Raw genomic sequence first — 21,229 nt, 5'->3', positions numbered from 1 at the left:
TTATAATTTTTAATTTTGGACGGGTAATTTTTGTAATAAAATGCAATTTTGACAATTGAAATCGGGAATTTTAGGCAAGGATTATAATTTTGAGTTTTGGGCATTAATTTTAGTGTAGTATTATAATTTGAAATTCAGGACAGAAAATTTTGGTAAAGAATTATAATATTTAAAAAAAATTTTAAATTGAAACCAGAAATTACCATACGGAATTATAATTTTGAATTTGGAATAAGGAATTTGACTATAGAATTATAATTTTGAGTTTGAGCTAGACAATTTTAGAAAGTAATTATAGTTTTGAATTTTGGACGGGGAATTTTAGTATTGAAATTTAATTTTGACCATTGGAATCAGGAATTTTCGCAAAGAGTTATAATTTTGACAATTGAAATCGGGAATTTTAGGCAAGGATTATAATTTTGAGTTTTGGACATTAATTTTAGTGTAGCATTGTAATTTGAAGTTTAGGACAGAAAATTTCTGCAAAGAATTATAATATTGAGTTTGCGACAGGGAATTTTAATGAAGAATTATAATTTTGAGTTTAGGACAGGGAATTTCAGAAAAGAAATAGAATTTTAAAAATTGGAACCAGCAATTACCATAAATAATTATAATTTTGAATTTTAATAAAGATTTATAATTTTGACAATTGGAATCGATAATTTTAGTAAAGAATTATAATGTTCAGTTTGGGACAAGAATTTTAGTGTAGAATTATTATTTGCAGTTTGGGGTAGGAAATTTGGGTAAAGAATTATAATATTGAGTTTGGGACAGGGAATTTTAATGAAGAATTCTAATTTTAAGTTTGGGAACAGGGAATTTCAGTAAAAAATTGCTAGTTCCAATTTTTAAAATTATATTTCTTTACTGAAATTCCCTGTCCCTAACTCAAAATTATAATTTTTTACCAAAATTTTCTGTCCTAAACTTCAAATTACAATGCTACATTACAATTCCTGTCCAAAACTCAAAATTATAATTCTTGACTAAAAGTCCCGATTTCAATTGTCAAAATTATAATTCTTTACTACAATTCTCAATTTCAATAGTCGAAATTATAATTCTTTGCGAAAATTCCCGATTCCAATTGTCATAAATATCATCCTTTACCAAAATTCCAGATCCCAAAGTAAAAAATATAATTCTTTACGGTAATTCCCGATTCCAATTATCGAAATTATAATTCTTTAGTCAAATTCCCTGTCTCAAAATAAAAATGATGATTCTTTACTGATATTCCCTGTCTCGAAGAAAAAATTCTAATTCTTCACGGAAATTCCCTCTCCAAACTCAAAATTATACATATTTATTTACTGGAATTTGTTATCGCAACATAAAATTATAATTCTTTTAGAAAAATCACTATTCCAAGACAGAATCGTGTTTTTTTTGTGTATGTAAATATCCTATTCCAAACAAGATTTATGATTTTTTCATAAATTCACTTAGAACAATGAAATATATGAAACCACTTTTAATCTGCATATCAGATAATTCAAACGAAAAATCCCGGCCACTGAAACAAATTCCCGGCTTTTTCCAGGTACATAAAAACATAAAAATACTAACCAAATACATATTCAAATTTAGTAAAATATTTAAATATTTTATAATATAAAAATAAAATATTTAACTAAATACTGTCATATTATTTTATCTGACCCTGTGCACGAAAGTTTTGACCGTTCTGACAAACCTGAAAAATTGACCTGATCGATCAGGAAAAGTTCAGAAGAAAAGCACTGCAAAGAGAAAGTTGAAAATTTGAAGCAAATAAAAACCGATCAACTTATCGGCAATTGTGCTTCCAGCAAAATCAATTAGCGAAGCTGAGCTTCAATTGTAATAAAAAAATTTCCAAGTTTACAGTAACATATTTCATACTCTATACAGTTTTATATCTATCAAGAATATATACACCGGACGCTTGAGTACAGTTAGAGAATTATGCTCGCTTAAAATATAAATCAATTAGTGAGTTATTCCATTATTCAATTTATATAACTAAACCTATAATGAATCTCACATTACATTTAACACAGTATATCTGAACGCATCACTCCCTCTTGCTAATTTATCATATTTAGCAAACAATTCCATTTTTCCAGTCAAACATGAGACTATTTACAATCACGAACTCTCTTCGCATTGGCTGAATTTAGTAACTTATATCACTGGTTTCGCATCGATAATGTATAGAGAGCGGATAAGCGCAACTGTGAAATTAGCTAATAAACGACGATGTTTTTTTTATAAAATTAGGCGATACGTATTTTTGCGATTTTTTAAAAAAAATTTTACGGAGTTATGCGTATTTGAATTTTTGGCTTTGTTTTTCCAAAAAACCCAATTTTTTCTTTAAACTTATATATCTGTTGACCTAATTGAGATATTTCAGATTTCTTTCCAGATTTTCTCAAAAAATATATATTTTTCTGAAATATCGAACAAAATTGGTGGGTATTTCCATAAGCCAAGAGTAAAGAGAATTTTTTTGCTTATGAAAATTGAATTTTTGTGTTTTTCTCGGAAACGGTTTCTAAACATTTTTTCGTGTCTATTATTGTTTGTAAGAAAAATGCGAGAATTCAATTTTATGAAAGAGAAAAATTCTCCAGGCCACAAAATTTATTTAGCCCGCATAAAATTCACAAGGCAGTTTTCTCATGATAGCACAAATTCAACAAAAAATTGGCAAAAATGTGGGTTTTTTGAGAAAATCTACTTTTAGTATTTTCAGTAAAACCGCCGCCATTTTGTTAATTTAGAACATTTTTCATATTTTCTCGCGGGCTTCGAAATAAATTTAATGAAAAAAATTATTATTATTTTTTTTTTGAAAAACAAAGTCCAAATTCAAATGCGCATAACTCCGTAAAAAAAAATTTTTCACAAATCGCAAAAATACGTATCGCCAAATTTCCTCTAAAGAAAAAAAAAACATATTTTGTCCTTGAGAGATTCTGCAGCTTCAAGTATAGAACCTGCCTGATTTGAAATGAAATCGATCAATTTACAATTCTGACAAATAAAATGAGGAAGAATACAACACGAAATATAAATATATCAAAAATGTATGAAATATACGAAAATATAAATATTTAGAAAAAAACTATTCCATTGTGTGTTTAAAAATTACTTGTTTTAGTTAAAAATGTAGGTATTTTTATGAAAATTCATCTCTTTTATGATAAAATTAATCTTGTTGGTTAAAAATTTAACTATTTTGTTAAATATTCGTTTTTTGGGTTGAAAATTAATTTTTTCAATTGACACAAAAAATAATTACTAATCTTTCACAGAACAAAATGAATTTTCAACCAAAATGTTGAATTTTTAACTAAAAAGTTGAATTTCTAACCAAAAAGACGAATTTTCAATCAAGAAGATTAATTTTCTACAAAAAAAGACTGATTTTCAACTAAAAAAGATGAATTTTCAAAAACGAACATTAATTTACTACAAAAAAATTAACTTTTGAGAAAATACATTAATTTTAAATCAGATGGTTAACTTGTTATCTAAAAAAGATCACTTTTAAACCAAAAATCGAATAGACTAAGAAGATTAATTTTCTACAAAAAGTATGAATTTTTAAACAAAACGATTAAGAATCAACCATAAACATTAATTTTCTACAAAATACATGAATTTTTAACCAAAAGTTGAATTTCCAACTAAAAAAGGATTCAGTTTGATCCAAAAATGGAACATGTCAATTTTTAGTTATGGACATTAGTTTCAACCAACAAACAAAGAATTTTCAACAAAATAGTTGAATTTCCAAACAAAGAAAATAAATTTTTAATCAAGAATATTAATTTTTCACCAAAAAAGACGCATTTTCCACTAAATATGTATATGAATTTTCAACTAGATGAATGTTCAAAATGTAAATTTTATATTAAAAATGAAATAGTTAAACATTCAGTTAAGAAAATGTTTTCAAACAAACAAAACGTATTTTTAATAAAATAAATCAATTTTCAACCAAAGTAATACATTTTTAATAAAAATGATGAATCCTTCACCCAAGAAAATGAATTTTCAACTATGAAACTTAATCTTTTACCAAAAAAATTAACCGTGGATAAAATAGATTAATTTTTAACCGAATAATTGAATTTTCAACTATAAAAGATCACTTTTCAACCAAATGTCAAATTTTTTCTGACCTTTCTTAAAAATTTTCAATTGAAAAAAATAACTTTTTAACAAAAAAAATTTTTTTAACCAAATAGTTAAACTTTCAACTAATAAGATTAATTTTATTCTAAAAAAGTCGAATTTTAATAAATATGCCTGAATTTTCAACTCACAAAACTAACTTTTAAACACAAAATGGAATCGTTTTTCTTCCTCAATATTTTTATATTCATATATTTCATAAAGTTTGGATATGTTTATATCTTATGTTATCTTCTTCCTCATTTTATTATTCAAAATTGTAAATTCATTGTAAAGTATGGTTTGAAAATCGCGCGCTTTTCATCACTTCTGGTTCCGGTTTAATCTCCCTAATTTGTGCTAATTCGCTCTTTAATAATCTCTTTCAAGAATCAAGTTATCGATTAATTACAATTGTAATTATAGTGATGCTACCTATCATGCCTATTGCGTAACTTGGATTTTTTAATTCGATGTAATAGTGTTATTAGCGCAGTAAACTGCCATAAAGTGTGGAAACTTATATTTTACAGTGTGTCCTTTCTAAGGGTCTGAGCATAAAATTAACTGAGCAAAATTTAATCACAGACACATCCTCAAAACTCACAAAATATTTGACTGATTATCTCGACTGTGTTTTTTTCTCAGTTAAGCTGTCCAATCTTGGAAGAATTTTATTTTCTAGTATTCAGTTCTTAAATTTTCTTTTTATTTATAATTTTAGATTTATAAAATATAAAACAAAAATTCCAGGTAAATGTAATTTTGTATTGCTTATGGTAACATGGCATCTTACCAATACTTCGAAAAAATAGTTTTTCTATGATTTTAAGAATTAAAATAATAGTCCTGGTGATGTAATTTTAAATTAACAAAAAAAAAAAAGAATGTTAGCTTAGTGCTGCTTCTTACCAATTTTTGAAAAATGGTAGATGAAGTCGTTACAAACTTTTTTTTTTTAGTAAAAATTTTCAAAACAAATTTTTTATCCGGGGTATTTAATAAAATCCTGGAAAACAATCAAACTTGAATCGATGAATTTTAAATCCAGGAAGTTTAATTTTTAGCAAAAGAATTTAACTTTCTACTAAGTAGTTTTATTTTCAAATAAACAAATGAATTTTCAACTAAAATGATCATTATTGAACTGGAATACTTCAATTTTTAACTAAAAAAATGCATTTTCAATCAAGAAAAATTAATGTCCGACAAAAAAGTTACTTTTCAACTAAAATGATGGAATATTATATTGAAATAGTTATGTCATAGGAATGCCATATTGCCAAAAATAATTTTTTTAAACATTTATATTTTATTCAAATTTCAAGGTGGCAACAAAATGTCACATTAAAAATTCACGAACTTTTCTTTGTTTTTCTCAATTCGAATAATATGAAAAAATGTTAAGCTTTATTATTTTCAATCTATCGACATTGAAGCCGGCTGAATTTTCGAGTCAATTTGCAATTCTTGTTAAACTTTGCATCAAGGGAAAAATTTCCTCATTTCTGAGAATTTAAATTAAATATAAAAATTAACTTCAATATTTTTAACTTTCATTTATTAAAAGTTTAACTTAAGCGCTTAAAAAAAAGTCAATCTTATTTAAAAAAATCATAATTTCAACTGAGATTTTAAATTTCAAAGCTTCCTTTTTGTCAACTTTGTAATTCAACCTTTACTTACGGTGGTTGTGCCAAAAATCAAGTCTCTGGAAAAAAGTGTTTTTATGATTTTAAGAACTGAAAATTATATTAATCAGTCGTATTACAAAAAAACATTAGTTTTTTATAAATAAATAGTTATTATTGAAATCATAGAAAAATTATTTTTCAGACTTCTCATTTTTTATACATCTACCATAGGATTATTTTTTAACACAAGATTGTGTTATTTTTTTTTTAAATTACCTAATACGTCCATAATTAAAACTTAAAAATCCCTTTTACAAAAACTTTTTTCAAAATCCCTGCCTTTTTCATGCTCTTCCTGAACAACAAATTGCCCTGGACGCCGTGCATAAATTACATAAAATTTGTAATATAAAAGAAAGCAAACCGAATTTTCAAACAGATAATTAAACTTTCAGTTAAAAATATAATTTTTATCCAAACAAAAAAATCGAATTATAGCAAATAAGCTAAATTGTTTAACCAGAGATGAATTTTCAACTACAATGATGAATAGTCAATGCATTTTTAAGAATGTACTTGAAATTTGAACTAAAAAAGATTTTAATTTAAAATCTAAAAAACTGTTGAATTTAAAAATTAGACCAATTTTCAATAAAGTGCTGGAATCATCAATTAAACAAATTAATTCTCAACCAAACAGTTACATTATCAAATAAAAAAATTAATTTTTACACACAAAAAAATTAATTTTCAGCAAAGTACATTAATTTGTTCACAATATGATTTTTCAGCAAAACACGTACATTCTAAATCAAGAGGAATAATTTTCTACTTAAAAAACGAATTCTTAATAAAATGCATGAATTTTCTATTTAAAAATGCTACATTTTCAACTGAAAATGAAATAGTTAAATTTTAGTTATAAAAATAAATTTTCAAACAAAAAGAAGAAGAATTTGTAATTATTTCTTGAACTATGGCCACCCTGAATTTTGAAAACGATACAATTTGAGATCATTAAAATTTTTAATCTTTATAAAATTTTTAATCTCAAAAAAAAAACATCAATCCTTTCAATCCCTATTCCTGCATATTCATTTTGAATACATTTTTTTCTGGAAAAGTCGACACTTTGAATTTTCTACTTCCTCAAGTATTAAATTGTAACATCTTCAGAAAAAAACACCTTATCCAAAAAAAAAAAGGAAAAAATAAACCTAAATTGTAAATTTGGAAACTAAGTACTATAATAATCGTCGATAACCCTGTCCTAAATCTGTAATTACACTTATAAACTTATTTGACACAGAGTTAATAATGTATATATATATATATACATATTTATTTATATGTAAATGTAAATTTGCATAATTAACAATCTAAAGACTAGAACTTCGTGAAATCTGCATCACTTTCAATGATCGTATACCGATCATATTCGTGTTTCTTAATGACAGAATTGCGGAGAAAAACAGTTTACATCAATTAACAAAACGCATTATCAATGTACAATTCATTAAAATGAATTCATTAGGATGGTCCAAATTTAGAAAAAAAATTCTTATGCACATCACCCCCAAATTTTTTCCAATCCGCGAAAAAAATAAATACATTTTTTTAAAAATTATATCAATTATATTATTATAAAAAATTATAATTAGCCATAAAATACGAATTTAGTGAGTTTTTGGCGCTAATGATAATTTTATGTTTTTTAAACAATTTATTACTGTTTATAGCATTTTTCTCTTAGTATAGAGTTATAAAGTCACGATTTTTTTCGAATTTTTCAAATCACTATCGTCGCTTAGATTATGCTATAAATTTGCAGGTTTTTCTGCAATTTGCAGGATTTCTATGACTTTTTAGTCAGGAAAACAACAATAAATCTTAATATTAATTTAAAAAAAAAGCTCTAAGTAACTACATCAAGGAAAATTGAAATTTAATATGATCCTCATAAAAAATTTTAAGAATATTTCAAACATCTGTTTTATCTTAGAAAAATACATGCCAAACAATAGAAAGAGATTGATTAAAAAATTATTCTCTCTAATGTTTAGTTTTTATTTATTCATAACTAAAAAGCCAAAGCTAAGTTTAAAATAAGCGACTATTATTATAAATAATAATAAATGGTTTAAACCATTATTTCTGTGAAATTTATTTAATTATGGCTGCGCTCTAACTGAAAAGTTGAAAAATTCGGGAAAACCCGCGATATAATTTTTTTCAACTAAAAAAAAAACGGAAATTATTTTTTGTGAAAATTCAAACAAAATTGGGGACGATATGAATGAAAATTCGCAAAGAAAAAAGGCCCATTGCATTTTTGGACCAGCCTAATGCTCATCACTATCACGAGATATCTTTGGTTAATTTTTAAAGTTAGAAAAAAACGTTGAAAGAAAAGTATCAATCAATTGCATATCATCAAAGAACGAATCCTTTTACATAAAAAAAACCTGAGAGTCTTTTTTAACCAGTGGAATGATTAAAGGTCTAAACTTATAATTATCCTCGTTTAGAGTCAGAAGACGAAGACAGACAGACTATCGTCTCTCACATCGATACACACAAACACTCAATAATTAATTATTAAAGTGCCATTTTAATTTGCCGTAAAGTTAGTATTGATGATGAGTCCAAATATTATTAAATAGAAAAAGCAACTCGGATTTATTTAATAATAATGATAATAATAACCTTTAAAAAATTTCAATGCAAAATGTGCGTGAAAAAAATATATAGATTATTATTTTGCTTTCACGGCGACTAGATTGTGATTTTCTAGCCTATGATTATTCAAAATTGCTCATGAAGCGACGATGGTTAGACGCATACCCTGATTAAGTCTCCGGAAATCTTTTATTTAAACGATTACTTGTAGCGCATAGCAACTCAAAGGAAAAGAGAGAAGAGTATATGGAGTAGAGAGTGAAAAAAAATTCTCATGCATTACCTCCAGCGATTGCCGTTGCCTTTGATCCCAGTTTGTTCTTTTTGCTCGCTGAAATGAAAAAAGCAAAAAAAAAGTTTAATAAGAATTCATATTTTTATCCCTCAAACGGTACACTGGTGCAAAGTCGCACCGTTCTTTTTGAAAAGTTTGTAGCATTTAATCATAGACAGCTGTACGGGACTATTCCCATAACGAAAAATATTGATCTCTCCGAGATAGAAGGACAAGAAAATGGAATTGGTGCGAATCAGCACCTGTGTACCTTTTACGTGTGGTAAAGCGTTGCGAGCTGGAATTTCTAATATTTCAAGTAAAAGAGTTTCCGTTCATTTCTTGAATGTAAGTATGGTTATGTACAATTATTTGGTATTTATCGATTTTTCATGATAATTTAAAATAAATTTGGCAAAAATGTGATTTTTTCCATCAGATAAATTGCAGAAACCCAATATGTATGCGATGAATGTGCGACGACCACAGTTCATTTTGTGTTCTTTTAACTGCAAAATCCCGCAAAGATTAATTAATTTGAATAAAATGCGAAGAAATGGCGATTTTTTTCCGAAATAGTCATAGGAAAATTAATGATTATCCAAATTTCTATAGAACCATTAGATTCAGCAGGAAATTTCACACAAAAAACATGTAATTAAAATTTTTTTAGTCTCAATCTTCTTTTTTAAATTCGAAGTTGGATATGCCAAAGCCATATTCGCACCAGTCTACTGTTTGAGGGTTAATTATACAATAATAAACAAGGTGGTCGTTTGAATCGAAGAAAAAAATTCCTGGTCATTTACCGGTTCGCAAATATACTCAAATGCTCATTAAAAAAAATTAATTAAATGCTAAGTACAACACTTTTTAATCGAACAATTTTTAATTAAACTAATTGAAACTGAAAATTTTTGACTTTGTCACTTTTATAAATTGTAGAGTTAAAAGATTCAGATTCTGTTCCAAAAGTATAAATCCATGTTAAATGTTTTATTTTAAATAGTTTAAAAATTCTTAAAAAGTTTCAAAAATTTTATTTCAAAATCTTAAAAAACCTAAATGTTGTTTTAAGTTTTTCTAAATTAAAAAATGTAAAAAAATATTATTGTAACTTCTGACTATCTTTTGAAATGATTTAAAGTTTTCTTTAAATTTTTAGGAAATCTGGAAAAATTAAAAAAATTACATCAGAATCTTTCAGATTCATTTTTGATATTTTCGGAAATCTTTTTAAATATCGCCTTTAAATAATGTTCAAAATGAAAACCCATTTTTAATTTTAAAAAATGTGCGTTTTTTTTTAATTAGGCACAAATAATAAGTATTAAATTCTTATTTATACATAAAAATGCAACACTTTCACTTACAAACGATTTATTTCTTAAATAGAAAAATCAAAATCGTAACGTTCAAAGTTTTAAAACTCTTCAAAATTTAAAACATTCAAGAATTTCTATTTCAAACAATAAAGTTTCAAATTATTTACATTTTTTAACGACTAAAATAGAAACAGTTTAATATTTGACGTTAAAACCTGGAAATTCTTGAATTTTTAGCGGATTTAAAATCGTCTTAACAAATAAATTATTGTTCACTTTTCAATGCTTAAATTACAATTCAATTTTTGAAATAATGAATTAATTCATATTTACAGTTGATCAAATAAAAATGGTTTTTATCAAAAATTATCAATTTCAAACGCTTTTAATTTTAATTATTTAAGTCTTAAAGGCTGCATTTTGAAATTTTTCAAATTTAACATGTACGTTTGAAAATAAAAATCTAAAATGTAAAATGGTTGAAGTAAAACATTCCCGAATTATGAATTATAAACTTAATAATATCATAATAAAAAAATATAAATAAAAATTCATATTATTATTTCAAAAATTGTTAAAGTCGAACTGGGGCAGATTTTTTAAATTTGTAAAAGAGTCCCTCACTCATGTACGTAATTTTTGCAAATTCACAAAAAGGTTCTCTTGAAGGTTACCTTTTTTGTTATGAATTCTTAATATTTGGTTGAAAATGTAACTGTTTTGTTAAAAAATCGCCTTTTCGGGTTAAAACTTCAGTTGTTTTCCTAGAACATTAACCTTTTGTTTAAAATTCATCTTTTATTAATGATAAGTAAACTAAAATCTTTTTTGGATGAAAACTATTTTTTCTGAAAATTTTTCTATCTCATGTAAATTTTTTGTTTTTAAGCTGAAATACTGCATCCTTTTCGTATAAAAATGCAACTGTTTTGTCGAAAATTAAATTATTTTCTAGAAAATTTACTTTTTGTTTAAAATTCCTATTCTTGTTTGAAAACTTAACAATCTTTTTAAGAAGTCGTGTTTTTTGGTTAAATTTTTGACTATTCAGCAGAAAAGTAACTTATTGTTTACAATTCTTAATTTGGTGCTGGAAATTGAACTGGAAATATTCGTTGGACAAAAATTGAACTATTTTTTAAAGTCATGTTTTTGTTGATTCATCTACTTTAGAAGACAATTCATCTTTCTAGTATAAAAATGCAAACTATCGGCAGAAAATTCCACCTCTTTTTTAAAAATTGGTCTTTTTAATTCTAAAATTCACCTGCTTTAGCAGAAATTTCATCTTTGTTGGATAAAAATGCAACTATTTGGTTGAAAATTCTGTTGTTTTGTTGAAAATTTAATTATTTTATAGAAAAATTACTTTTCGTTTAAATTTAATACATTGTTGTTGAAAATAGAATTGAAATATTTTCTGAAAGAAAATTCCACTATTTACTAATTATTTTTTAAATTAAAAAATTCATCTATTTTAAGAGGAATCTCATTTTTCTTGGATAAAAATGCAACTGTTTGGTAGAAAATTGAACCATTTTGTTAAAAACTCATACTTTTTCGTTGAAAATTCCATCGCTTTAATGAAAATTTATATTTTGGTGTTAAAAAATGAACTGAAATCTTTTCGGGATGAAAGTACAAGTTAAAAAAAATAAATTTGTCGTTTTTTATTAAAAATGTATCTGTTTTCGTACGAATTTCATCTTTATTAGATAAAAATGCATTATTTGGTAGAGAATTTCACTATTTTGTTTAAAAGATTCAGATGAATTACTTTGTTAAGAAATCACTTTTTTCAAATTTATATTTTTAGTTAAAAATACATCTTCTTGGTGGAAAATTAAACTGTTCAGACGAAAACCCTTTTTTTGTTTAAAAATTAATTTTTAACTGAAAATGTAACTTTTCCACTGTTTTAAGATTGATTTTTTTAGCTGAAAATTCTCCTTCTTTAGTAAAAAAAACCATTTTCTTGGTTTGAAATTTCATGTTTATTGGGTAAAAATTAATTAGTTTCGTGGAGAATTAATTTTTTGCTGAAAAGTCATATTTTTTATTTGAAAATAACATTTTTGTTGAGACAAATTTGTCTTTTTGCTTAAAGGTCCAACAATTTAGATAAAATTTTATTTATTTTTTGAGTGAAAAATCTTTATTTGTTGAAAATTTGTCTTTTTGTTTGAAGTTTTTTTTGTATAAATGTCATTGACATAATGGGACAAGTTTCTAAAAAATTAATTAATATGTTTAATTTATAATTAGTCTTTTTTTTTTAATTTTTTCAGCCAATATATGAATTTTCATATTAAATGATGAATCTTCAACTGGAATAATTCAATTTTCAAATAATAAGATGAATTTTCAACAACAAAAAAAAAGGAATTTTTATAAAGAAAAGTTTAACTTTCAACCAAGCTGTTGCATTTTCAAACAAAAAGATGAATTTTCAACTAAAATGATAAACCTTCAACTGAAATAGTTGAATTTTCAACCAAAAGAATGAATTTTCAATCAAGGAGATTAATTTTCTACCATAAAAGGCGAATTTAAAACAAATACATGAATTTCCGACTAAAAAAAATTGTTAACCAAAAATTTAAAAGATAAATTTACAACTACTAAAATTATGTTTTAACTAAAAACAACTTTTTAACTATAATGCTGGATTATTTTACTGGAGTAACTAAATTTTCGAACAAAAAAAATTAATTTTTAACTAAAAAAACTCGAATTTTCAACTGAAATTTTTTAATTTGCCATTTAAAAACATAATTTTCAACTAAATAATAATAAATTGTTACTAAAATTGCTTAATTTCCAACGTAGGAGATGAATTCTACATTGAAATAATGAATCATCAACCTCACACATTATTTTCAACAAAGGACTTTAACTCTCAACCAAGTGAGTGAATCTTCAAACCAAAAGATGAATTTTCAACTAAAATGGTTAATCTTCAATAGAATATTTGATTTTTTAACCAAGGAGATGATTTTTCAACCATAAAAGTGGAATTTTAAACAAAATACATAAATTTTCAACAAAAGAAAAAATTTTAAAGCAAAAGTTGAATAAGTACATTTTGAGCTGAAGAAATTCATTTTTATCTAAAGAGGTGAATTTTTAAATAAAATGATAGAATATTGAACAGAAATAGTTAAATTAGAGAGTTTAATTTTTCGATAAAAACTTGATTTTCAATTTTTTTAAATTAAACCGTAGAAATGAATATACAATTAAAATAATGAATCTTTGAGGAAACGACAGAATGAGTTTTAAACTACTTTTTGAATCTTTTCACATCTTTAATTAATTTCCAAGGAATTCGATATGGAAATTATATTCAAAAACGTAGACATTTTTCCTCACTCGAATTTTCTAGAAAAAATTTGATTTTAACCCCAAAGATGAATTTTCAACCAAATAGTTGAATTTTTAATTGAAAATAAATTAATTTTAAAAGCAAACAGTTTTATTTACAACTAAAACGACGAATACAGTTGAACTTTCAACCAAAACAAAAATAATAATTTTCACTAAAAAATTTAATTTTCAACCAAAAATTAAGCAACTAAATTTTAAGTTAAGAGAATCAATGTTGAACCAAAAAAGAAATCTGATTAAGAAAATATCATTTTTCGATTAAAAATTGAATAATTAAATTTCCAGTAAAAAAGTGAAATATCTTTAGTTTGAGAAAAAAATTATTTTCAAGTTTTCAATTAAACCAAAGAAATAACTCAAGCAAACAAAATCAATTTTAAATTAAAACGATGAATCTTTAATTAAAAATTAATTTTCAACAAGAGATTATTTTTCAAACAATTAAATTTATTTATAACCTAAAAGTTCAGTTTTCAGCTAAAATGATGAATTATTTAACAGGAATACTTGAATTTTCGAACCAATACGAACGAAAGTAATGATTTTTTAATTAGAAAAGACAAATTTACTTTAAAATTGTTCAATTTAGAACTAGAAAAGGTCAATTTTCAACTGAAAGTGGAATGACGAAAATTTTAGTTGAAAGAATTAACTTACTACGGAAATAATAAATCTCTAACTAAAATGTTGAATCTTCAACTGGAATATTTGAATTTTATACCGAACAAAAAGATGAATTCTCAATTGATAAAATTAATTTTCTACAGAAAAAGGACGACTTTTCCACAAAATATATGAATTTTTTAAAATTAGTTTAATTTGAAATAAAAAATATCTACTTTAAACCAAATACTTAAATTTTCATTAAAAAAAAAGATGAAATTCCAACCAAAACTATAAAATAGTTGAATTTCCGTTAAAAATGTAATCTAAATTTTCGTTATAAAATTTCCTTTTCATAAAAAAAAAATTTCAATTGAATATCTAATTTTTCAACTAAAGAAATAAATTTTTAATTAAAATTATGAATCTTCATTTACAAAAAAAAATAATAATTTACAACAAAGAAGTTTATTTTTCAACCAAAAAGAAGAATTTTTAAAAAAGGAGATTAACTTTCCAAGAAAAAAATAATTTTCTGCCAAAAGAGTCGATTTTTTAACAAAATATGTGAATTTTCAATTTAAAAAGACAAATTTACGTCCAAGTTGTTGAATCATGAACTCGAAAAGGTCCATTTTCGACCCAAAATAGTTCAACGAAAAATGTAATAAAAATGTATACTATAATTCAGAAATATTTCCTCTTCGAAAAAAAAAACAAAAAAAAACTCTAACAGGAATTTTTTAAACTCCTCTTTCCTAAATCCCAGTTTTAATTTTTAAAAAAATTCGTATTCCATCTCAAAAATTCCCTGTCCCAAGGAAAATTATATTTCTTTATCCAACCTCCCTGTCATAAAATAAAAACAATAATTATTTTCACTCATGTTCCCTGCAACTGGAGATAAAGTAGAAATCACTTTTCTAAATTGACTAAAATTATTGAAATAATAAAAACTCGAATTTTCCTACGATCAGAAGTAAATTCTCGGTTTTTTAAAATTCAATTCCCCGTCATTTCTCGATTTTTTCCAGGCCAATAAAATTTTCAGTCAAATCGCCAGGCTGCTGAGAATTAATTATTTTTTTAATTTCCTCTCTCTCTTGTATACAAATCCAACTGTTTGGTGAAAATAACTAATTTCTTAAATTTTTTTTTTTTTTTTTTTTGTGTTAAAGTTTTATTTTATACTCACTAGGTAAGTTGAACGGAGCCGATTCGAAAGGGTCCTCTGGCACTTCCGTGTAAGACATTACTAAGCTTTCTCGGCTTTTTACGCCACCAATACTGCTGTTACTTCCTCTTCTAATCTTATCAAATTCAGCACCAAAAATATGATCCTCTGTAAGTTGACTAAAGGGTTGAGCATCTTCAAATGGATTCCACGCTGCTACATCTGCACTTAGTGACCGACTCTCGATTCCTGCCACACTTGAAAGCTCACCCTAAAGGTAAACATGTTTATGAAAAAATATCTGTCAAATCCTATAAGCATCCGAGTTAGAGTACTTCAATCCCCAATAATTTATGTTGAGCAAATGCTCTCAAGAAGATGTTCATCATTTAAACTCGAATCGAGCATTTATAAAACATTTAGGAGAATTTAAAGCATTTACGGTTTAAAGTAATATATATAATAATTCGTGAATGAAAAAAAAATGACAGATTGGCCGTTTTAGTCGAAGAAAAAGATTCCTGGTCATTTCCCGGTTTTTTCCCGGTTTGCAAACATTTTTCACGGCCAATGAAATTAAAAAAAAAACTATATTGTAAACATTTTTCCATATAAAGTAATAAACAATCAACAAAAAATTTAAGCATTCAACGTGGAATCCTTGAATTACAAACTTTTAAAATTGAAGTTTACAAGTTTTTAAATTAAAAAATTGTGTATTCAAATGCTGAAAAATGTACACGTACCAAATGGAAGGTACTAAACCCTTTTCAACTAAATAATGTTAAATAAAACGCAAATAAACTACAAAATTTATAACTTTTATCAATTATAGAGTTCCAAGATGATTCAGATTAAGTTCGAAAAATACAAATCCACGTTAACATTTTCAATAGTCTAAATTAAAAAATCAAGCAATGAACTTTAAAAATTTTCAAAATTATATTATTTTACGTAACTTTAAGCTAGACACATTAAAAATTGAAAAACAATTTTTTTAATTTAACATTTCTGTAATTAGAATTTAAATTATTTTTATTTTAAATAGTCTAGGTATCCTTCAAAGGCTTTAAAATTGTATTTCAAAATCTTGGGAAATCTAGAAGTGGTTTTAAATTTTCCAAAATTCAAAATAGTTTTTTAAATTTTTCTTCGGAACTTTTAAATATATTTCAAAATGAATTAAATTTTTTCTGTAAGTTTTAGAAAATCTTATTATAAATTAAAAAAAAAAGAATTTTAATTTATAAATAATAATAGAATAATTATTATTTGTAAAAATATTAGAGTAATTTTAAGATTTATTTAGAAGTTTTAACGGTTCGAATTAAATTTAGAACTTGAAACAATTTCAAATACTTACAGCCGAATTAAAAATAAAATGAAGATTTTTGCAGATCTCTAACAAAAAATTTAGAAATTTTTTAAGAATTGTGAAAGACTTCAAAAGAGGGAAAATGGAAAATGATTTTTCACTTTGAAAAATTATTATTACACAAAGTTTAAGAAGATTTTAAAAGATTAAAAAAATGAACAAAGAAGAACATGGAATTTTAAGGATTTTTTTTTATTTGCAGGATTTTCAAAAATTTCGATTAATTTTTTAATATATTTAAAGGTTCTGAAAACAATGTTAACACGCTTCGTTTAAATTACTTTAAATAATTTCAAGTTTTTAATTAATTTTGAACCTTTTCAAAACTTCTAAATATCTCTTAAAATTACTCAAATTTTCTTTACAGTGTTCTTTAATAAGTGTTAAATTATTATTTATCTGTCAAAATTAAACAATTTCACTTAAAAATTAAACACTTTTTAACAGAAACAATTAAAATTGCAACGCTAAAAGTGTAAAAGTTCATCGAAATTCTAAATATTTGATTTCAATTTACTCGTCGTAAATGAACAGTGAAGTATTGCTAAATATTAAATAGCTATTCTTTTTCTAGATTAGGAAATTTCAAATTTAATGGGATAAAAATTAAACAATTTAGACTCACAATATTTTAAATTTAATAAAAACCTTTAATTATGACTATAGTATTATGGATTTATTTTTAAGTTGAAAATAGTAAAACGCACGTTAACATTTTTTAATGACTAAAAAAAATTAACAGAAATAATACATTAACAAATTTATTCATTAAACTTAATATAAAAAATAATATGAAGGAATACCTGAAAGTCGAAATTAAATATATATTATTGATAAATCATGAAAATTTTTATTTAAAATAAAATTATAGGTATAAATGATATATTAATTTCAATTCTTATTAAGATTTTTGTATTGAAAGAGTTACAATCTGGAAATTCTCAAATTTGGAACGGATCTAGAAATGTTTGGTAAAATCAATTATTGTTCAGATTTATATTCTTAGAGTGAAGATCCATTTTAAAAATAGTGTATTTATTTATATTTACAGTTGATAAAATAAAACCGTTTTTTATCAAAAAATTTCAACTTCAAATCTTCAAAACTGTACATCAATTATTTAAAAAACTGTTAAAATCGAACTTGGACAGGTTTTTCTTCTAAAAATTTGTAACATTCCCGGTTTCCCGGTCTGGTGGCCACCCTGTTTTTTTTTAAATCTTCCATTTAAAAAATTTAAAATTCCTTAAGCCTTTAAAATTGCATTTTAAAATTCTTTAAATTAAAATATATTCTTTTAAAACTTAAAAATGGAAAATTGAAAGATTTTCGAATTAAGCATTTTAATAATAATTTATAAAAATCACAATTTGAAAAAATATTTAAAAAAACCGTCGAAATCAAAGTTGGACAAAATTTTTGTTCTAAACATTTTGTAAAATTCCCGGTAAAAAAAAATAAATTCATTGTCATTTCCTGGTTTTCTTCGGTCTAATAAAATTCCCGGTTTTCTAAAATATCAACTTTTTTTCTGTCGACCTAAAAGAATCGGTTATTTTTTTAATGTTTCGTAAATTTCCCAATTTTATAACTAAAAAAATTGCACCACAAGAAAATATAGTGCAATATGGTTTACTTTTTAAAGTCCATGTTTTATGATTAAAAATTCGGTTTTTTAATAATTTGTTTGCAACCATTTTTTTTTTAAATTAGTATTATTTCAAATAGGACATCTCCAAATTAAATTATTATTCTGTTCTTGTAATTTTTTATTGTAGTATCTAGAATATACTCTTAAAATTTGAAAGTGGACGGTTGAATATTTTGTGAAATAAAAATAATTTTATGTGACCGCGGCGCACGGATTCGAGCATGATTGGAGAATTTAAATTCAGTTTAGTATCCTTTTATATGTTATTTCCGCAGTTATGATTTTAAATTATAACATAATATTCTAGATACTACAATGCAAAATTACAAAAAAAAAAATGATTTTTGATTTGGAGATGCCCATTTTGAAATAATACTAATTGTGTAAAAAATTGGACGATTTACAAAACATTTGAAAAATAACCGATTTTTTGGGTCGATAGATAAAAAAAAATCGCAACCATTTTGTTGAAAATTAATCTCTTTTGGTTGAGGATTCAAACTATTATTTTTTTGCAAATTCATGTGTTTTGGTTGAATTCAACTATTTTTGGTATAAAATTGAAATCGTTTTTTGTTGAAATAACAAATCTCACGTGTTTCGTTTAGAATTCATCCTTTTTGTTTAAAAATACAACTATTTAGTTGGAAGTTAAAAATTCTTTATTAAAAATTCCTCCATTTGGTTGATGATTCTTTATTTTAGTTCATTATTTTGTTGAAAATTAATTGTTTGAACTAAAAATTGAAATAGTTCATGTTTGATTCTAAATTTATCTTAAGTTGAAAATTTAAATATTTGTTTTAAAATTCCTGTATTTTATTAAAAATTCGAATTTGTGAGAGAATATTTAAGCTTCTTGGAGACTAATTTCTCTTTTTTGTTGAAATTCCCTTTAAAAATTGAAATATTTGGTTGAAAATTAATGTAATTCGTTAAAAATGAGTTTTTTCTTATTTATAATGAATTTCATTAACTAAAAACGTAACTGATTCATTTTTTGTCAATAATTTGTTTATTTTTTATAGACATTTAATCTTCTTGGTTGAAAATTTACTTTGATTTTATTGCAAATGAAGCTTTTTACTGAAAATTTAATTATTCTTTTTTTAGTTGAAAATATATCTGTTTTAGCTTCATCCTTTTCGTTAAAAATTAATTTCTGTTTTGTAGAAAATTTAACTATTCTATTGTTAGATGAAAATTAATTTTTTTAACTGAAGATGTAACTATTCCATGTTTTTTTTAAACTTTATATTTTTAGTTGAAAAAAAAAATTAATAATTTTGCTAAAAAACACTTTTTTTATTTGTTTAAAATGCACTGTCCTAACCGCAAATTGAACTATTCTAGTTTTCGTTTGTAAACTTTTTTTAGTTGAAAATTTATTTATTTTATTGAAACTGTATCTTTTTTGGTAGAAAATTCATCTTTTTGGATTCAAATTGGATTATTTTGTAGCGAATTCATTTTTTGGATTGAAAGATGATTGTTTTAACTAAAAATTTAATTCTTCTATTTTTGGTTGAAAAATAATTTTTTGGTTGGAAAAAAAATATTTTGTTGAAAATTAGTTTTTTTTCGGTTCTCTGTTTTGTTTTGGTTGAGCATTTATTTTTTCTAACATTTTAACTATTCTATTCATTGGTTTAAAATAGATCTTTTTTTTTTTTGATGAAAATTCCCGCACTTTGTTGAAAGTGAGTCTTTTGGCTGAAAATAATCTTTTGGGTTGAAAGTTCAACTAATTATTTGTTTAAAAATCCATATTTTTGGTTGAGGATTCATCATTTTAGTTAAAAATTCATTCCTTAGGATCAAAATTGATCTCTTTTATTTAAAAGCTCAACTAAAAAGTGTTTAAAATTTATTTAGAAACAAATTTTTTTGCATTAATATTATTAATCTTCTAGGTGTATAGTTGGTTTTATAACTAGAAGAATTTAGAAATTGGAATATTTTGTAGCAACTATGAATAAGACACTGTTTAATGTGAGCAATGTTTTCTATTACTTTGACTTATTTTACCATTTAAATAAAGCGCTCCTTTCAATTTGAAGCGATATATTTTCCCGCGAAATTTAAATAATGTAATTATCATTAATAAAGATAGAAAATGCAATTTTTTAAATCCTAATTCAAATAGTCCGGGAGCTGGGTATGTTCCCGCAAGCATTCAAGAGGCAAAAGGTAAAAACTAGTTAATCTTATGTATTTTGACCCGCTGAATCCAATGGTACCGGTTAATTTTACGAGAAGTGGATAGGTTTTGTTTAAAACGCAATTGTTTAAACAAATAGGAAAAAATGGTTTTTCTTTATGGGACAAATTTTTTTTAGTAAATATGAACAATTCTAAGCATAAAAGTTCTCTTGCAACTTTTTTGTTAAATGCATACTTACAAAGTTATAAATTTTCAAATTTCAAAATTTGACGTTTTTTGCAAACTTTGAGTATCGATTATTCTTGACCTATTGAATATTTTTCGAAAACAAGAAGCAACTTGTTCTTTGAAAGCTCCTCTACCTATTCATTGTACGCGACATTGGATTAACCAGTCGGAAGCCTAGTTATCGCAATTTACAAGTAGCGCCTTTTGTGCGCGCGACAGTGCGTTTGGCGCTTATGGCCGGCGCGCGGCGAGGTACTCGCGGCCTTACTGAAAAAAGTATGAAGTTTGTCCCGACTCTTTGCAGTCAATCAATCAGTTCTCACCAAATGATTATTTTATTATAAATAAATATTGTTTTATTATCGACTAAATATCATACACTGTTTGTACATATCAAAATACACAAAATATGGATATTTTTCCGCTCATTTTTGTTCATCAGTCTTATTAAATTTAATTTTGCACGTATTGTTTTTTTGACACAAACAAAATGAGCAACATTTTATTTTGGCTTCTAAACAGCAACACGAAGTAGTTCGAGTACAAGCTTTACACCGAC

General features: G+C 24.6%; 1 protein-coding gene across 1 annotated transcript in view; it reads right to left on the bottom strand.

Moving 5' to 3' along the window:
• Positions 1-21,229, bottom strand: part of LOC117178010 (AP2-associated protein kinase 1) — a 97,521-nt gene that overhangs the window by 14,677 nt on the left and 61,615 nt on the right. Inside the window, exons 11-12 of the mRNA XM_033369190.1 lie at positions 15,274-15,523; positions 8,773-8,820 (exon numbers count right to left, since the gene is read on the bottom strand). Coding sequence (XP_033225081.1) covers positions 8,773-8,820; positions 15,274-15,523 — 298 coding nt within the window. The remainder of the gene's footprint in view (positions 1-8,772; positions 8,821-15,273; positions 15,524-21,229) is intronic.

This window comes from Belonocnema kinseyi, chromosome 8, assembly GCF_010883055.1.
Source record: "Belonocnema kinseyi isolate 2016_QV_RU_SX_M_011 chromosome 8, B_treatae_v1, whole genome shotgun sequence".
NCBI lineage: Eukaryota > Metazoa > Arthropoda > Insecta > Hymenoptera > Cynipidae > Belonocnema > Belonocnema kinseyi.
This window is presented reverse-complemented; position numbering and strand designations above follow the sequence as displayed.